Source organism: Cyrtonyx montezumae, unplaced genomic scaffold, assembly GCF_038088225.1.
Source record: "Cyrtonyx montezumae isolate F1298 unplaced genomic scaffold, pur_monq_1.0 scaffold_21, whole genome shotgun sequence".
In the NCBI taxonomy this organism is placed as follows: domain Eukaryota; kingdom Metazoa; phylum Chordata; class Aves; order Galliformes; family Odontophoridae; genus Cyrtonyx; species Cyrtonyx montezumae.
Genome location: NW_027071948.1, coordinates 6,144,982 through 6,164,032, shown reverse-complemented (window position 1 = coordinate 6,164,032; position 19,051 = coordinate 6,144,982). Strand labels below are relative to the sequence as shown.

Genomic DNA, 19,051 nt, shown 5'->3' with positions numbered 1-19,051 from the left:
CATTGTGGCCAGTTCGATCGGTATCGGGAGCGGAGAGCGGAGCTCAGCGAGCCCGGAGCAGGGAGCAGCCCCCCCACGGCCGGCCTCAGTCACCATCACACCGCGGGAGGCGGCGCAAACAGCCAGTCACCACCACCGTCCGCACCGAACAGCCGCCGCCATGAGCAGCGAGGCCGAGACCCAGCCGTCCGCCGCCCCCGTCCCCGCGGCGGCCCCCACCGCCGCCCCCGTCGACTCCAAACCCAACGGCGGCAGCGGGAACGGGAGCGGCGGCCTGGCCTCGGCGGCGCCTCCCGCCGGCGGGGACAAGAAGGTCATCGGTGAGGCAGGGAGCGGGCAGCGGGGTGGGGGAGGGCCGCAACGGACGGCGCGCGCGCCCCTTCCCCCCCCCCTCATCCCCACCCCCCCCCCCCTCATCCCCACCCCCGGGGCTGTGCGCGCGCTTCCTCGCGGCGGCCGTTGGGCGCGCGGCGGCCGTTGGGCGCGCGGCGGCCGTTGGGCGCGCGGCGGCCGTTGGGCGCGCGGCGGCCGTTGGGCGCGCGGCGGCCGTTGGGCGCGCGGCGGCCGTTGGGCGCGCGGCGGCCCCGCTCCCCCCGCCCTCCCCTGGTCCCCTCCGCGCGCGCGCGCGCCGCTCGCCGCCGGGCCCCGCGTGTCGGCGGGTGGGGGCGGGGCGGCGCGGCTCAAGATGTCCGCCACGCGGGGCCTTTGTGTGCGCCGCCCCGCCACGTGCCGCGCCCCGCGCTTCTCTAATCCTCCTTCATCCCGCCCGTTCCAGCAACGAAGGTTTTGGGAACAGTGAAATGGTTCAACGTACGGAACGGTTACGGCTTCATCAACAGGTGAGCGGGGTGGGGGAGGGGCGCGTTGGTGGGCGCTGAGCTTTGGGGCTTCGCCCCGCGGTGGTGTGGGCTGCCTGAAGGCGTGTCCCGCTGTCGGCTCGGGGCACGCTGCGGGCGGTCGGGCTGGTGCGGTTCAGAGAAGGTCTTGGTGCTGGGGAGGAGCTGCCCTGGCAGTGCAGGTTGGGGGCTGAGCTGCTGAGACCGATCTGGATGTCCCGGTGGCCAACGGGGTGAGTGTAAACCAGCAGTGTGCCCTGCTGGCCAGGAAGGCTAATAGTACCCTGGGGTGCATTGCACAGAGCGTGGCCAGCAGGGTGAGGGAGGTTCTCCCCTCTGCTCTGCCCTGGGGAGGCCACTTCTGGAGCACTGGGCCCAGTGCTGGGCTCCCCAGTTCAAGGCAGACTGGGAACTGCTGGGGAGAGCCCAGCAGAGGGCTGCAGAGACAACTGGGGCCTGGAGCATCTCCTGTATGAGATGACAGGCTGAGAGCCCTGGGCTGTTTGGCACGGGGAGCAGAAGGCTGAGAGGAGATCTCATCACTGTTTATAAGCGTCTAAAGTGTGTGGGTCAAGTCAGTGTGGGCAGACTGTTTTTGGTGGTGTGCCGTGGCAGAACAAGAGGCAACGAACAGAAACAGGAAGTTCCATACTAGCACGAGGGAGAGCTGTGCTGTCAGATGGGGCCCTGGAGCACGCAGCCCAGATAGGTGGTGGTGTTTCCTTTTGTGCAGATGTTCAAGACACACCTAGATGCCCACCTGTGTGATCTGCTCTGGGGAATCTGCCTCAGCAGGGGCTTGGGCTTGCTCTTTAGAAAGTCCATTCCAACCCATGCAGTTATGTGATTGTAGAAGTGCAGTGGCATTGATGCAGGTTAAAAGTAGTGGTGGATGCCTAAAAGCAGGTGCTCCTCAGAAAAGTGTATAGGGGTGATGTGCAAAATGCAGATTTCTTATCCATCATTAGGCCACTGAGTGTGAGGAGGCCTCAAGAAATGTGCTGTTAGGATTCTTTTTCTGACAGCAGTTGATCTAGAGTGTGGTGCTTCCCTCAGTCAGTTTGCTGTGCCTGCAGGTGATGGTGATTCTGCAGAGGCCGCCTTTCCACAAGGTGTTGTCATAGAAATCCCTGGAGGGTGTTCCTCTGCCAGGAGCTGGGGATGGGGGAGGCCCCAGGGCAGCTGTTTCCTGCTGGAGGTCACTGCTGCTTCTCTCCTGTGTGAGAGCACGTGGCTCTGGGGAGCAGGGAAGTGCTGTGCAAGTTCCATCCACGCGTTGAGCTGAAGAAGGGCATATGAAGTGGGAGCTGGGTGACTTCACACCCACCATCACAGGGTTTGACAGGAGGCTGGGGAATCCCTCCTCAGAGAAGCAAGTGTTGGTACTGATGCTTTTATGAGAGTTTGACCTCAGTATCGCCCTTTCACCTGTCTGTTGCACTGTGGCCTGGTCTTATGCCTCCGAGCTCCTGGGCAGCTTTGAAGCCCTGCCCAGTGTGCGTTGTCCACGTGCTGTTTGAGTGCTAGGTGTCAGACAGCTGTCAGTGCTGCTGGCTGCAGCACCCCGGGCTCCTGTAGGTGTGTGCACAGCTACAGGTCACTGGCTTTACCTTTGGGGAAGGCTTTTTTCCATTTCACTCATAGCTGGAACGCTGTTGCATGAGTCAAGCATGGAAGCAAGAGCAGCTCTAGTTAAGACATCTGAACGGCTTCCCTGCTTGCATTATTTTGGCAGCTGTTTAATCCCTGAGGTTGCTGTTCCTAATGAGAAACGTAGCGTGAGCTCGTGTTATCAAGAGATGAGAGCTGAACTGGAGGACATTTCCCCAGCTCCCGAATACCTCGGGCTCACCTCAAGGGAAGCTGCGGGAGCTCCTGCTTCTCTGGGGTCTGCTCACAGCTCACTTTGGCTTTGGAGCTAAATTCACCTTTGCTTGTAGGTGTGTTAGTACCAAGTACATTTATTATTATTTCTTGAAACATTAGCTTGAGTTCTGTCAGTTGTTTCTTACAGTTGTCAACCTAATAAATGAACGTGCAAGCAGCTGAGCTGCTCATTGCCATAATTGGAGCTGTTTTGTATTTATGGCTTTGCTGCTCTTTCTTAATCTCTGCTTCTCGGATTTTTTTTTGGAGAGATGAAAGATACTGAGATTACCATCTAGCACACAGATAAACTAACTGTCTCACCAGGCTTTCGGAATGGGCACCTCCTGCTCTGCTTCCTGTTTTGTTTGGAAAGTGCTGATTGTTATTCCCATGTGGCAGCATGCTTACTGCTCCTAGGTGCTGGAAAATGTTATCTTAGTACAGAAATCCTGTGGCAGACACTGGGTTTTACAATTAACCAGGAGAATTTTTAATGAATCACGTTTCCACCTTGATCTACTTCAGTGTAACTGAGTCACTCATTGAGCTAGAACTGCAGCAGGAGCTGTGATGTAGAAAGGGAATGTAGAAATGGAACATCAGCTGATGTGCTTGCAGAAATGGGACTTGGGAAGAGTGTAGAGCATCCACACTTGAAGAGTGTCACTGGTGAGTGCTTACTGCTGGGCTGAAAGCAGACACTCAGGCTGTCCTTACGGTCTTTGGTTGTTGGGACATCTGAGATCTCACGTTGTGAAGACAGAAGTGTTAGGCTTTGTAAGAGCTTCTGGATGTTGCCTCGTGGGGCAGGGGTTGAGCTGCTTCCTGAGGATCGCCTTCTGTAGCCCTTAGGATTAACTTATTTCCATCAGCTTTGTGGTCTGTAGTATTTGCAGGCAGCAGTTCCACTTGGAAGGGGCTGTGTGGTGCTGGAGCTGTCTGGCAGCTGTAATTCAGATAGAGTTTTTCAAAGAATTGTCATTGCTGTGTATTAAAGCCGTGGCAAGGAGTGACTGGCTTTGAATGAGTCCAGTTATGGGACTTATAAGCTTATATAGCACTAGCTGTGCCTATAACCAATCATTCTGGGAAACAAAAGGCAATGGCAGTTGATGCACTGATGTGTGGAATGACTTGAACTGACACTGCAGTGAGGCTGAGCTGGAGTGAGCAAGCCCAAGGGCCGGGGCCCCAGGCTGGTGGTGAGCACAGCAGTGTGGAGGTAGCTCGGGCTGTGCTGTGTAACTGCAGGGCAGAAAGCTCGCTGGGCACTGTGTGTGTGTGTGTGTGTGTGTGTGTGTGTCTGTCAGCCACACTGCTGTGCTGGTGGGACACTGATGGGTGCAGGCTGCAGGAATTGGAGCTGGGGAAGCAGGCTGTGCACAGTGCTTTTCACAGCCTGTGATGTCACATCTTCCATTGCACTATCCCAGGCGATGGGCTGCCTGCTGTCAGGTGTTTTTCCTTCGAGCCTCTGTTGTTGGGAGGTGAAGTGTACGGGGACATGTGGGGAGGGAGGGAAAAATCCCTCTGCATGACTGACAGGGCTTAAGTGTGAGCTCTGAACCTTGCACAGCCCCTGACAAAGTGTGTATCAAAGCAGTGAGCTGTAACGTGGGGACAGCTAAGCTGGGGAGCAGTGCTGTGCTGACAGCTGCTTGTCCTGGTGCTCCCCTGCTTTGACTTCACCCCTGAACAATTGAATTGTGACACTGGGCGAGCGCACTGCGTGTTTCACATCTGAATTTCCATTTCATATTGTTTTGCAGGAATGACACCAAGGAAGATGTGTTTGTCCATCAGGTAAGGTGTGCTGGGAACTGAAACGTGTTACCTCTCTGTAACTTGCTGTGCATGAGCCCACATGGGTTACCAGTTGTGAGAGGAAAGCAGAGCTGTCACACTCCCCCGCTGGATCTGTGTGTCATGCAGGCTGCCTTCTCACAAAAGGTGCTGTGCTCAGCTGTGGCTGTGAGGTTTCCTGCCTGTCCCTAAAATCACTGCTTACATGCTGGACTTGTGTATTTTGATGAATCTTTTTCCACCTTGGGAACAGAGGGTCCTGAGTTGTGTTGCTGGCACTGATCTGTGAAGTTGCTGCTCTCGTAAGAAATGAGTTTGCTGAGTGGAACGTGGCTGAGAATTGTGCTTGTGGGGCTTTTCCTCAACTGTCAAAAATGCAATCTGCTGCTGAGCAGCGTAGAAAATAACCCCAGATAACCTTTTGTGATCAATGCACATACCTAAAAGAATATACAGAGTAGGGGAGTGCTTAGTGAGGAACTTCTGATACAGTTTGTGCTGTTTTGGGGCTATTTGCTGTCTCCAAGTGGAAGCGTATGGGCAGTGCTCCAGGTAGCCTGGAGCTGTAGGAAAGCACAGACCTCTTCTGGCTTTGAGTTTCAGTTGTGGCTTAATGACTTGTCCAGGAGCACGTCTTAACAAATAAATAGGTTCCCTCCCCCCAGAAAAGCCCACACAGACTTCAGATACTCTGAGCAGCGTTTTCTGCTGCACCTGTCGATGTGATTTTTGCCATGTTGTGTTGTCAGACTGCCATAAAGAAGAATAACCCCAGGAAGTACCTCCGCAGCGTAGGAGACGGCGAGACCGTGGAGTTTGATGTGGTTGAAGGAGAGAAGGTAAATGCGGCTCGGGCATCAGCGGGCTGGGAAGGCCGTGGTGTGGTGTTGTGGTTTGAGCCGAGGCCTGATGACATCCAGGGAGATGAATGGTTCCTCGTTGCTTTACAAATGGGAATGCAAATGTGTGCTGGTGGCTTACCTGCTGCTCTCCCCGCTCTTCAGGGTGCGGAGGCAGCGAACGTGACGGGGCCTGGTGGCGTTCCAGTGCAAGGCAGCAAATACGCAGCAGACCGTAACCATTACAGACGATATCCGCGTCGCAGGGGTCCTCCACGCAACTACCAGCAGAACTACCAGAACAGTGAGAGTGGGGAGAAGAGCGAGGGAGCAGAGAACATCCCGGAAGGCCAAGCCCAGCAGCGGCGTCCCTACCGCAGGCGGCGGTACCCACCTTACTACATGCGTAGGCCCTACGGGCGTCGACCACAGTATTCCAACCCTCCCGTGCAGGGAGAGATAGTGGAGGTAACGCTCACGATGCGGTTCCCTTGGAGCAGAGGGGTAAAACTGCGGGTGCTCAAGATCTGCCCTGTAAGGCTTAGCAGTGAGATGAAAGGCCTGAGCAGATGCTGACGTGATGTTCGTTCGAGCGTGCTCACACGTGTGTGTTAAGTTCTGTTAGGTGTCCTTGGGCAAAGAGCTGTGTGCGGTGCGTGCCCTCTGTGTGCTTTGGCTGCTTGGCTGAGGAAGTCTGTTGCCTCGTGTCTTGCAGGGTGCTGACAACCAGGGTGCAGGAGAGCAAGGCAGAGCAGTCAGGCAGAACATGTATCGAGGTTACAGACCACGATTCCGCAGGTATGTTGCAGCTCGGCTCTCGCTTGTGCCTTGTGCCCTAGCAACACAGCCAGAACACCGTGCTGCTCAGATGCTGCATGGTTAAAGCCCAGCTTGACTTTCAGGGGTCCTCCTCGTCAACGACAGCCTAGAGAGGATGGAAACGAAGAAGATAAAGAGAACCAAGGGGATGAGACCCAAGGTCAGCAGCCACCTCAACGTCGCTACCGTCGTAACTTCAACTACAGACGCAGACGCCCAGAGAACCCTAAACCACAAGATGGCAAAGAGACGAAGACAGCCGAACCACCAGCTGAGAACACCTCTGCTCCCGAGGCCGAGCAGGGCAGGGCTGAGTAAACACCGGCTTAACATCTCTACCATCATCCGGGTGAGTCTGGGTGCTCCACGTGCTGCCTGCTGGGCTCTGTGTTGTAACTGAGCTGCCCTGCCTGCTGGCTCTGCACAACCCAACTGAGCTTTTGCCGGTTAAACGGGGGGACTGCTGCCAGGCTTCGGTTTTCCCTGGTGGAACAAATGCGTGGAATACTGCTCACCTGAAAACCGTAATGGCTCACTGCTGGGGTGGTTCACCCACAGGTAGCATTCTGATGTGGGGACCCAAAAGCACTCTGCAGACGTGCACAGGCACTAGGAGTTAGCCGTGGCTGCCAGCATGGTGGCTGTGATGGCCCTGCCCCGAGGGCTGCCTGGCTTTGCCACCTCTCCACGTCCATTTCTCATGAATGGGTGGTGAATTTACAGGAGCAGTGGTGGCAGCTTCTCACCTGCCTGTGCACTCTGTGGTTGAGGTGTGCTCTGCAGGCACTGGTTGGGGTTTGTGGGGTGGGCTGGGGGTCACTGCTGTGCTGTCATATATACACCGGTTCTTTGCTTTCAAAGCTCTGCTGGAGCCAGGAAGCTCTGGTGAGGGTGTTAATGTGTTCAGCTGCTGTACGGCACAGCTGGAACAGCTGCAGCCGTCTCCTGTGCAACTCAGAGCTGCCCTGTGGGCTCAGGGGAGTGCTCTGAGCAGCACTGAGCAGTGTTCTCGGGGAGGTGGGAGATGGAGCCACGCTGTGTGCAGGAGCATCTCCTTTCTCCTGTGGTGCCCAACATCCATGTGACAATCTGTCTGACTGTCCTCTGTTTCTCTTTCTTTCAGTTTAGTCATCAAAGAAAAGAGTTAAGAAATGAAAAGAAAATGAAATTCCAGCAATAAGAAATGAACAAAAGAATTGGAGCTGAAGACCTTAAGTGCTTGCTTTTTGCTGTTGACCAGATTACTAGAACTATCTGCATTATCTATGCAGCATGGGGTTTTTATTATTTTTACCTGAAGAAATCTCCTTTTGGAAACAAACATGTTTTTTAAAAGTCTGTTTTTTCTCAATACACCTTTAAAGGTTTTTAAATTGTTTCATATCTGGTCAAGTTGAGATTTTTAAGAACCTCATTTTTAATTTGTATGAAAAATACACCTGATTTTTTCAAGTCAAACTGCAAGCATCTGTTAATAAAGGTCTTAAAGTTAACAATGGTGTGTGCTCGGTTCTTCCTGTCCTCCTCTGTGTGGTGGTGTGAGCTGAGTGCGGGGAGGGCTCTGGAAGAGCTGCTCTCATTTCTCAGCATTATGTATTCAGATATTGGAGCTGCTGAGCTTCAGGCAGGGGAGATGTCTCAGCCACGGGTGTGGGTTTGGGGTTCTGGTTCTTTCCAAAGTGCTTTGTGGGTGAAGAAGGGTAATAATCAGTTTGGGAAACAATCCTTTATGTGTGGACATCAAAACGCAGCTCTGTAGGGAGAGCACCTCTTACTTTCAGACTGCATTTGTACACTGCAGTGACACAGGAACGTCACTGCTCCGGGCAGCGGCTCCACCGTGAGCACAAACCGCTGAGAGCACGGGCGGTGTGGGGCAGCGTTGTGCGGTGTGGGGCAGCGCTGTGCGGTGTGGGGCAGTGTTGTGCTGCTCTGCCGGGCCGGCAGCCGCGTGGAGTCAGTGTTGCTCTGTGCAGATGGGGCTCTTGGTTACACCCCTGCGATGAGAGCTGCTTTGCTGCGCCCACAGCGGCTGTACACCGATCAATGCAGGGGAGTTGGAAAAGATCACCTCCAAATGTCCCTTCTGATTCTATCGCTGTTGCCCGAGGCTTTCAGCATCCTGTGTGTGGCGTGGCAGAGCTGTCCCACGAAGGTTTAATGGGGTGGGACTGTCCGAGCCGGGCTGCATGCAGGAGGAGCTGCCGCCCGTCACACACGGGAGTTCATGGTGTACATCTTGCTGGTGCCAGCTCGGTGCTGGGGTCCCTGGGGGGGGCTGGGGGCTGGTGGGAGAGAGCCAGGGCTGCGGGGTCACTGCTGCCCTGCATGGCTGTGCCGTGGAGATGTGACACAGAGATACCCCGGGTGGGGATGGAGCATTTCTGTGCCCAAACTGTGGGCTCTGCTTGGTGACGCAGCCCTCCCAGCCAGGGTGCAAACGCCAGCTGCCCTTCCTTTGCCTGCAGCCTGCAAGAAGTGCCTGCACCCTCCGAGTTGTCCACCCCACGTATGCATCCCTGCAGGACTTGATGTGCAATGGGGTGGCCTGGGACAACAGACTGACCTGTGTGAGCGTGGAGGCAGCAGGTGAGCAGGACGGATGCCACGAAGCAGCCCGTTGAGCCAGCCATCCCCAGCCAGCAGGACCACCCAAAATCATAATGGACCCCCAGGAAGAGATTGTGGGACACCAGCATGGCCCTCTCCACGTACACGTCCACTGCGTACCACACGGAGCCCACGAGACCCAGGATACCTAGGAGGAACGGGGGCAGTTAAGAGCGAGCCACAGGATCTCCTATTTCCCAGAACCCCTCTGAGGGAGCTCCTCTGGCTCCCTGTGCCCCGGAGCACTCCTGGCCACGCACTCCCGATGCCGAGGATGACTCCAGCCCCATGGCACATCTTCAGTTTGACACGAGGTTCTTCCTTGAGGAATTTGATGCAGTCGAGCCCAAGGAGCAGGGTAGCCAAAGCCAGGCCCACCAGGAGGTCCGCTGCGATCAGCAGCGTTCGTGTCACCACAATCTTCACTGGGGAGAACAAAAAGCAGAAAAGCAACTGAGGAGTGGTCAGAGGAAGTGGTGTTCCCACTCCAGATTGCTGCCTATGTCCCTCCTGGCCTTACACAGCTCATTGCTGGACAGAGCCCTGGGCAGCCTGGCGTGGTGGCTGGCAACACAGCCCAAGGGCAGGGAGATGGAGCTCGGTGCCCTGCGAGGTCCCCTCCAAATTCCCATTCTATGACTGGGAATCTCCTGTGGTGTGATTTCTCCCTGCAAAGCCCCAAATCCCCACTTGCTCCACTCTAACTTCTTGTTCCCTTCTTCAGTGTCCGACTCTTTGTCCACAGAATCACACTGTCTCACATCATCACCTTATATAAATATATATATACAAGGCCCCAAGTTTCTCAAGGTCAACCCTTCACAAGGAGGACCTTCTTGAGGGAAAATTCTTAGCTGTGATGCCTTCTTGGGTGTTCACAAGAGGTTAAAGGGATTTGGTGGATAGGCAAATGGTGCTGGAAATGGGTTGCTTGATATGGTAATGCTCCTGCTCCAGACCGTGCTGGCTTACCTGGATGGTCTGCCAAAATGGAGTCATACTGGTCGCAGGTCCTCACCCCATCCTGCATGTTGGTGACACATTCTCTCCAGAGCCCCCGGCATTTGTGACTCACCTGGATGCAGGAGAAAGGATGCTCAAAGAAACAGCACTCCAAAGCACCTCTGCTCCCCAGGGATCATAGAATCAGTTGCTCTACTCACCTCCAAGCTGTCATCAGCATTCACCATCCAGCAGTCAGTGCATGTGGCAAGGAGGAGGAAAAGGGATGAGAGGAGAGCGAGACCGAATGCTGTCATCTGCAAGAGGGCACTCATGGGGACACCTGCCAGGGAACACAGAGCTGCCTGCCACCTCTGCTCTGGCCTCCTCCCAGGCACCTTGTCCACTGCCTGTGCCAGGGTGTCCTCTGGATCCCTAAGAGCAGCTCAGGTGGTCTCCAGTTGTGCCAGAGGAGGGCTGGATGGAATATCAGGAAGGATTTCTTTATAGGCAGTGTGGTCAAGCACTGGAGCTGGCTGCCCAGGGGAGAGGTGGAGCCCCAACCCTGGAGGCATTTCAGACACACGTGGACATGGCTATAAAGGACAGGGTTTAGTGGTGGGACCTGGTAGGTTAAGCTGATGGTTGTACTTGGTGATCTTGAGGGCATTTTCCAGCCTAGATGATTCTGTAACTCTATAGCCCTTAGTACTGCCCTCAGGGAAGCAAAAGCTGCTTGGAAACTGTTGTCAAAGAGCCACTGTTGTCAGACCCCATTATTTGAGCACGTATCTCCTGATAGCCTGAGATTTTCATGATTTTCTCGTTTCCATCATGTGATTCAGTGCAAAGATTACCCACCTTCCCTTGTGATTCTGTTTCAAGAAAAGCAACGAAGTGTTGAAACACCCAAATTGGAGCACATGGGAGCATCCCACGGAGGTGTCCAAATCCCAAGTGGCAAGCCCAAAGAAAGAGGGCTGCTGTGGTTTAATGTGGGTGCCTTCGGGTGCTGTAAAGCATTTTCAGAGAGCAAAGGGGATGGGATAATCTGATTTCCATCACAGCCAGAGTTGAAGGGACTTTGCAGAGAAGGCAATTGTACACAAGTGTATGGTTAGTAGAATGAATAATACTAACTATTTTAACGGAGATATTTTACAGATGGTACAGTTTGAAAGATTGACTCTTTCCATCACGATAATCAAAATAAGGATTACCCGTGTCCTAGGCTGACAGTGGGAAACTCCAAAGGAGTGATCTCCAGAAAGGGATCCACCACCTTGGTGGTGAGCCCTTGAATGGGGTCTGGGAGAGGTGGAGCCAGACTCCATCCCTTCTGGTCACACAGGAGCACTGCCTTCACCTGTGCTCTCACAGCTGACTCAGTGCTCAGCTCAGGTGATCCATCAGTGGTTGAGGCCATGATTCAACACTTCCCCTACAACAAGGTATGGAGCAGAGGACATCATACCTCCAAAGACTGGAGAAGAGTCCCACTTTGGTGTGCTTGCAATCCAAGTTTTACTGTGTGAAGCTGCAACCACGGTGTGCAGAGAAGTTCCCGTCAGGGTTTATTTTTTACTCTTTCTTACTGATGCTATTATTGACAGACACTTAGACCCCACTTTACAGAGCTTTTTTAAATCTCCCAGGCCACCTTCTGAGTTAACTCCCCATAACCTTTCCACCTTCTCCAAGACCCCGGCTGTTTTGCAGGCTTTGAAGAAAATCTGTTCAGCCATTTGAGTTGAGAAAAAAAAAAATAAAATAAATTCCTTCTCTAGAGGAAACGCTCAGTCATTGTTTGCGCTTGGGTAACTCCAAAACAGCTTAGTTTTACTGCTGGAGCCTTGGCTGGTGCAGCAGGTGGTGGAGCTGCTAGCTTTGTTGTGCTTGGAGGTGTTTTATAGGGAATTAATGACATTTGGGGCAAAAGGAAGCTGTGTGGGGAGCACTTGTGGGAAGAGTCTGCCTTCCTCCAGAATACAGAATCATCGGGGGTGGAAAAAAGCTCTAAGATCATCCAGTCCAACCATCCACCTGCCACCAACACTGTACCCTGAGCCGTGTCTGAGGGGGGGGAGCCTTACCTTCATCGCAGCATCCAGCTCATCCTCACTGGGGTGCAGCCATCTGAAGTCCCAAAGTGGGATTCAGTCCTGACCCACGTGGAGGTGCCCGATGGAAACACAATGTCCACAGAGTAGTGCATGCCCACATCTGTGCTGAGCTATTTAATGCTTCTCCAGGGCATGTCAGAGTGCTTTGTGTGCTAAGGCACGACGGGGGACCTCATGGTTAAGTGGTAATTGGCTGGAAACAGAGGTTGGCCTCCAAAAAACATCACATCTTGACACCTGTGGGAACCAGCTGAGGCTGTGGGAGACATGGAGAAACACTCCCCAGGTGGGGGACTCTGAGTCCTGGGCAAACATTCCCCATTTTCTTTAATCATACCTTTTAATTAGCGCTCATGGGTGAGCGGCCTGAGATGTGTTGGCTCCATTGCACTGGTGCAGCAGAAGCAGAGGAATGGAGGTGGCAGGAGGAAGAAGGCAATTCATAACCAGCAGTGCTATCCATCAGGTTCCTAGCTGTGATATGGCCCAGCATTTCTCATCTCCCAGTGACATCTCAGTGGTTTCAGACTGGTAGAGGTCAACCCAGAGGCAGCAAAACCGAAGCTGTGGGACCCCTAGCAGATGCTGGGGTTCTGTTCAAAGGGATTGTGTGCAATCCTCTCTCTGGCTTCCCCAGAATTCAGAGCTTTTAAGAGAGGGATGCAGGAAAAGGCAGGAAAAGGACACAGCCTCACAGGGGCACTTAATGGAGCCTGTAAAACTTGTCCATTTCCCAGCTGCATGGGGGCTCCCGGGCCATTATGCACAGTCACTCCTCTCTGGTGGTTTCCAGCTCAGATAACGTGGCTAGAGGCATTTTTGTAGGCTTTTTGCTGACCCTCAAAAGCAGCACCTCAGCTGCCTCGTGCTGCCCAAATACCTCAGGTTTGTTCCTTACTACCCAGAAAAAATGCTTTCTTGCAGAGCATCTTGTTGCAGCATCCTCTGAGCGTCTCCAGCATAAGCTGTACCCCATGGCTGTCAGCTGTATCTGTGCTCTCATCTCATGGGTCATTGGGAAACAACGTCCCATGTATGTATTTCCAAGTCATGGGATGTATTTAAGAGAGGTACTTTCATTATTGTTATTTTTCCCTCTAAATAATCCCCTGCAGTACCGATCTACAGGGGTTTTGGCAGAGTGCTGCACACTCCTTCATAGCAAATTCTTGAGATTCAGCCCTGCAGAGGCACCCAGGTTCTTGACATGAGTAATTACTGTGACTTTATTTCAGATTATCCTGTTTCATATGGTATTTTGGCTCATGGCAAGCCTTTACTTGAGCATACCTGTGCTTGTAGTGGTGAACTAAGGCAGAAATCTTCCAGCAGGATTTGTATACCCTCATTTTCCAACTTAGATATCAGCAATTTTCTATTTACTTTACTTACATATCCACAAAATGGCTGAAATTCTGGTATGTTCTCCACACGTGTACACTGGTGATACATACAAGAGGTTTTTATTTTCTGCTCATCTAATCTGTGGATTTACTATATATGAAATGAGTTCACCTGTTTGATTCTCAGTTGAAATGTTTTGGGCGTTGAAAAGATACAGATAGAGGGGTAAATCTATCAGACTTTCAGTAATTAAGAACATTTCCTTGGTCGGTGAAGATAGGATGAAGATCAGAGCTGCATCGTACTGGTTTTGTAAGATAAAAGGAGGGAGGGAGTGGGGACAGAGAGCCACTGAAGTGCTCTTTTTAGTGATTTGGATGGCAGTGGATCCCACGCATCGCATGCAATGCTGTGGGCCATCCCAAGCCTGGCAGCTTGTTCCCATATTTAATTCCACTCTGCCATGGGCAAAACACACCAGGGATTGTCTGGAGGACAGTGGGGGCCTTTGTCCCCCCAAACATGTAATTGCTGCTGTGGCTCAGCTATTTTTCCCCCTCTCTTATGTTTTTCCAGCCTGGGTGTCTGATCCCAGAGAGCCACGGGGCTGAGCCTGTGGCAATGTCACAGCAGTTCCCCAGAGCAGAGTTCTGGGAGAGTACAGAGTGTATCTGTGAGCCAGGGGCTGCAGGAAGGCAGAGGAGCTGGGCAAAACCTTCCTGGGCCTCCCCCAGAGCCAAGGAAAAGCAGGTGCCACAAAAGCAGAAATCAGCTCAATTAGCACAGCGAGGAGCAGCCCAGCCCTGACTTCTTGGAAAAGAGATTAAACCCCGCGGGTCTCCTTCAGGAGCAGCGGGGCGACTGCGGTGAGCGCTTTGTTTTAGGGCTGAGCTGAGGAATGGGGGTGATGGGGCCCGGCTGGGACAGAGCCACGCTAAATCGCAGCCTGGGAAGGGCCTTGCAGAGCACCCGGGCCACGGCTACAGGGCTGAGATGCCAGGCCGGGCAGACGGCATTTAGGTGCTTTAGGCTCAAATTAAGCCATCTTTGAAGCCACGTTTTAAGTAATAGCACCTGCCCGTGTTCTCCTGCCAAGTTCTGCTTCCCGTTGGCCCGAGGCCTGGCGGGCCGCTCTCAGGAGCCACATTTATTTCCAGCATCTCCCAGCAGTGTGAGAGGAGGTGGTCCCAGCCTAGGGGCCAGCAGCAAACACAACCCCTTACCCCACACCCTCTGCCCAAACCCCTGCCCGGCACAGGGATAAACCTCAGCCCCACGGCACTGGCACAGGAGCGATGGGAAGAGGCCCAGGTTTGGATGGAGGGCAAAGAGATGACTTCAGAGGGACGCCCGTAATCAGAAATATTTTAATACCATCGGGTCACAATTTTTAGTACAAACAATCTGAAAAAAATAATAATAATAATAGGAATCCCAAACAGCACAGTGCTGCTCCCACGGCATACGTCACACAGAGAAGTTAATACAGGTTTATATTAAAAGAACAAAAACCAAAAAGACACCGCGCTCTTTATATAAAAACACTTCAGATACACATATTTTTAAGCACAGTTTTCCTTCCCAGTCCTCACTGGGAAGCTTTGGGGTGTGTTTTGAGGGGAAACCAAGCACCGATCTCCCTGACGGTGCAGACACTACAAGCACTGCTCTCCCCTGATGGCTGACGATATTTTTACATGGGGTCTGCAATGCAAAAAAGAGAGAGGGCTGTTAGTCCTTCCTGCCTTACAGAAGCCAACCCCCAGCACAGGGACCACCCTGCTCCCCTCCTGCATGGGGAGGTGCTGCCCCGACCTTTAATTTTGGGACAGCTGGCCTCATTTAGCCAGGAGCAAGAGCAGTGTATGGGTATAAAGCAGGCAGAAAAACAAAACAAAACAAAACCAAAAGCAGGGAGAAATCAGCTACGTGGGGAGTGGGGATTTATAAAGTAGTAATAAAAAAAAAAGCAAAACCACAAAGCCAGGCTCTTTGGATCCCTTCCACTGTCTCGTTTCCTGCGGTTTAGCTGGAATACCACGTCCAGCAGACGGACAGATGGCAGCACCATGCCTTCAGAGGATCCACAGAGGAACTGTAGTGCTGGTGTGTTAGTAACAGCCACGGTGTGGGCACAGAGGTGGTGGCAATTAGCACTGCTGGGCCTGAAAGACTTCACCAATCCTATCATGGAAGGGGCATTTGGAAACAGTGCAGAGACATCAAAAATTCACAGGTTTGTCCATCTCGGAGTTGACTGAAGCAGATACGCTGGGCACCACAGTGAAGACAAGCCGTTGCTTGTGCTCACAGTCCCCATTTTGCCTGCTTTAACCTGGCCCACACTAGTTTGTTCTCCTGCTTAACAAGGCGCCTGGAGAGAAACAACACCCGGCTCAGATTTGAGCCAGCAGAGCTCAGCTGGAGCACCAGCAACCACCAAACTGCCGTGCTTTCATTCCTTGTGTGCTCACATCAAGAACAATTAATACAGATGTTGCTTTGGGGCAGCAGCCATGCGGGGCACAGCTGCGTCCTGAGAGCAGGAATGTTTCCTAAGCCACCTAAGCTGGGATGTGGGGACACTGAGCCCTTCCAGCACCTCTCAGCAGCATCCTCCTCCCTGGAAAACCCAGTAGGGTGAGGCTGCAGGAGATGCAGGGGCACATGGGGACAGCTGCACACGATGGGGTGGCCCAGCACAAAGCATCTCTGTGCAGCCCACCCCCTGCTAGGCACTGGGGCATGGCCTGGCCACCCACAGCCCCGGCAGTGTGGGGCTGGGGGTGGAGATGCAGCCCCCACAGCCTGGTGGTGCTGGATATGGGGAATTCTGACCAACAGCCCATTTTAGAGGCTTGTGCCAAAACCTAGAAAAGCCCTGAGAAGCAGGTGCATCCGCAGCAGGAGAAAGGTCTCCGGTGGTGCCCGTGAGCTGTGCTGCATGGGAACACCGGGGCAGCGCCTGATCCTGGGAGGGGAGGGTGAGGGAGGGCAGGGCTGGGGTCAGACATACTCCCGGGCCGTGGAAGGCTGCGACTGTCGGTAGTACTGCTGTCCTTGGCGCTCCTTGGCAGGGCAGGAGCAGCACAGCAGGGACCCCCCCAGCACGGTGAGGCTGGCGGCCCCCCAGCCGACAAACAGCGCTGAGCCGAACTCGTACCTGCAGCAAGAGACGGGTGGGGAGAGAGTCAGGGGGTGGGAAAAGCAGAGAGGAGCAGGGCTGAGTGCCACCACGGCCTACCACACTGCGCTGCCCAAACCAGCACGGGGCAGCACCGTGGGATGCTCAGGGGCTCAGGTGTCCCCGAGCAGGCTCCTACCTGGCGTTGATCGGAGTGCTGGCACTGAAGAACTCATAGGTGACCTGCGTGGCGTACAAGGAGACGGCCGCTAACGTGCACAGACCTGGGTGTCAAACACTGAGTATCAGCAGTGCCCAGCACGTCGCCAAACAGCCCCACTTCCCCCCGTTCAAGGCTTTTCAGCACCAAAGAGGCCACAGCTCCCAGCAGCTTACCGCAGAGGATGAAGAGGACACCCCCAGCAACAGCGATGCGGCTCTTGGTGACCGGATCATCTTCTCCAACCTTGGTGCATTTCATGCCCACGACGCTCACGATAATGCCGAAGAAACCCAGGAGGAGAGAAATAACCATGAGAGCCCGGGAGGTCTGGATGTGAACTGAAGAGGGAAACACGCTGCTTGCGGCACTGCAAGGTGAAGTCACTTCCCGCTGGGATGAAGCTGTTCTTAACACTCTGTCCTTTACGTTATCCTTAACCCTGTCCTCGCTGTGTAGTGTCACTCACAGATCCTCTGCCTGGGGCATCATGCCAGGAGACCTCAGCTTACTCTCAACACCAGGGTCCCCAGCCTTCCTCCCCACCAAGCTCTTTTTCCTCCTTCCATGCTCTTCTTGCTGCAATTTCAGCAGCAGCACCGTCCCCAAATGCTGTGCACAGCCCCAGGGTCGCGATGTCCCCATGTGGTGGCCACTGTGGGGCTGAAATCCACAGGGATCAGGGACAAAGACACACAAAGGGGCTGAACCCATGGGCACAAGCTGGGCTCACACCTACAGTGGGGCTGTGACCCACATCGGGACTCAAACCACAGATGCAAAGCAGGACAGGAACACGCAGAGAAGAGTGAAGGGCTCAGACCCACAACAGGGTGCAGACCCTCATTGGAGCGAGGGGAGCTCAACTCATGCTCAGCACTGAGGCCCTTCCTCCCCACCACATTCTTCCTCCTTCTCTCCACACTCTTCTGGCTGCAATTTCAGCAGCACCACAGCCCCCAGTCACCGTGCCCAGCCCCAGGGTTGCCATGTCCTCAGCATGCAGCCACTGTTCCCAGATGTGATGCCCACCACTGGGCTCTAACCCACAGAGACTGGGGAGGATGAGGGCTTTAAGCCCGTGGGCACAAGATGGGCTCAGCCACACAGTGGGGCTATGAGCTGCAGTGGGGCTCAAACTGGGGGTACAAAGCAAGAGTGGAGCACAAAGAGAAGTGAGAGGGGCTCAGACCCATAGCAGGACGCAGACCCACGGAGGAGCGAGGAGAGCTCTGACATGCACCGGGCTCGGAGGTGCGAGGGGAAGGTGGGCTCTTCCCACAGAGCTGGGAAGGGGAGCTCGGACCGAGGCGGGGGGAGGGGGGGGTTAGGGCCGGGACCTACAGGACGGCTCAGATCAGTGGGAAGGGCACTAAGGGGGCTCGGACCCGCGCTGGGAAGCGGTCACCCAGGACGGGTGGGCTCGAAGCCACGGGGGTTAGCTCAGCCCCTTGGAAGAGGGATCTCAGCCCCGACGGAAAGGGATATTGCCCCGCCGCTCTCTCCGTACGCACCGTCGAGGGAGAGCAGCGAGTCGTGGAGCCGGCACTGCACCTGCCCGGTGCTCTGCGCCGCGCAGCTCATCCACAGCCCTTCGTGCAGCCCCACCGCCGTGATGATGGCGTCCCCGGCGTACGAGCTCTGTCTCCACTGGGGCAGCGCTGCGGCCGCCAGAGCCGCCACCCACCCGCCCAGAGCCGCCAGGTACCCCGCCAGCTCCCGCGCTCCGCCGCCCATCGCCGCCGCGCTGCGCCCGGCCCGGCCCGGCTCTGCCCGGGGGTGTGCCCGCCCCGTCCCGCCCCGAGCTCCGTCGGCCCCTCCTCTGGGCTGGAGGGGCCGAGGGTGGGAGGTGGGTGGTTAGGGGCAGGGTTAGGTGCTGGGAAACCCCCCCCCCGCAGAAAGAGGGGTTCGGAGTGGGGAATGGGGGGAGACTGGGGCTAAGGGAGATGCGGACACCCAGGGAGGTCGAGGGGCACTCGACCCCAGCTTTGGGCTCGGGGGAGGTGAGCCCCCGCGAGGCCGCCGGGGCACGGAGCCCTGCGGATGCTGCTGGGGTGGATGCGGGAGCGTGGCACCGTGGTGTGCTGGCAGGATGAGGGGCACATAGCGGGAGCGTGGATGGGCTGAGTGGATTTAGGAGCTCTCGGTGGCACAGAGCTCTCAGAGATATGAAGCTCTTGGTGGTATGGAGCTCTTAGAGCCATGGATTTCTTGATGACATGGAGCACTTTGGTGGCACGGAGCCTTCTGTGGCATAGAGCTCCTGGTGGAATGGGTCTCCTGTTGAAATGGAGCTCTCAGTGCCATGGGGCTCTTGGTGACCTGAAGCTCCTGGTGGTGCGGAGCTCTCAGTGCTATGGAGCCCTGGGTGGCATGGATTATGTGGTGGCACGGAGTCCATGTTGAGTACTTGGTGACACAGAGCCCGGGTGGCACGGAGCTCTTGATTGTGTGAAGTTCTTGGTGGCATGGAGCTGCTGGTGACATGGAACCCTTGGTGGCACAGAGCATGGCATGCAGCT

The 19,051-nt window shown here is 54.8% G+C and overlaps 3 protein-coding genes across 5 annotated transcripts; 1 reads left to right on the top strand and 2 right to left on the bottom strand.

Annotated features, from left to right (window-relative positions):
- YBX1 (Y-box binding protein 1) lies at window positions 1-7,662 on the top strand. Of its 3 annotated transcripts, none has more exons than XM_065738205.1 (8): window positions 1-320; window positions 776-839; window positions 4,475-4,508; window positions 5,258-5,347; window positions 5,513-5,815; window positions 6,063-6,145; window positions 6,238-6,515; window positions 7,295-7,662. In XM_065738205.1, the coding sequence occupies exons 1-7, from the start codon at window positions 161-163 to the stop codon at window positions 6,482-6,484; spliced, it is 981 nt and encodes a 326-aa protein (XP_065594277.1). In that variant the 5' UTR covers window positions 1-160; the 3' UTR covers window positions 6,485-6,515; window positions 7,295-7,662. The 3 variants fall into 3 exon arrangements, with proteins under 3 accessions (XP_065594277.1, XP_065594276.1, XP_065594279.1); XM_065738204.1 differs by having other exon boundaries at window positions 7,290-7,662; XM_065738207.1 differs by having other exon boundaries at window positions 2-320; window positions 6,250-6,515; window positions 7,290-7,662.
- A 715-nt stretch (window positions 7,663-8,377) lies between these two features.
- Window positions 8,378-11,220, bottom strand: LOC136049525 (claudin-16-like). Its single transcript, XM_065737824.1, has 6 exons — window positions 11,193-11,220; window positions 9,940-10,061; window positions 9,749-9,851; window positions 9,037-9,201; window positions 8,733-8,924; window positions 8,378-8,451 (listed from the first exon to the last, which is right to left on the bottom strand). The coding sequence occupies exons 2-6, from the start codon at window positions 10,051-10,053 to the stop codon at window positions 8,378-8,380; spliced, it is 648 nt and encodes a 215-aa protein (XP_065593896.1). The 5' UTR covers window positions 10,054-10,061; window positions 11,193-11,220.
- A 3,321-nt stretch (window positions 11,221-14,541) lies between these two features.
- On the bottom strand, window positions 14,542-18,266 carry CLDN19 (claudin 19). The gene is made up of 5 exons (XM_065737823.1): window positions 18,044-18,266; window positions 16,706-16,870; window positions 16,509-16,593; window positions 16,202-16,348; window positions 14,542-14,889 (listed from the first exon to the last, which is right to left on the bottom strand). The coding sequence occupies exons 1-5, from the start codon at window positions 18,264-18,266 to the stop codon at window positions 14,841-14,843; spliced, it is 669 nt and encodes a 222-aa protein (XP_065593895.1). The 3' UTR covers window positions 14,542-14,840.
- Between the last annotated feature and the right edge of the window lie 785 nt (window positions 18,267-19,051).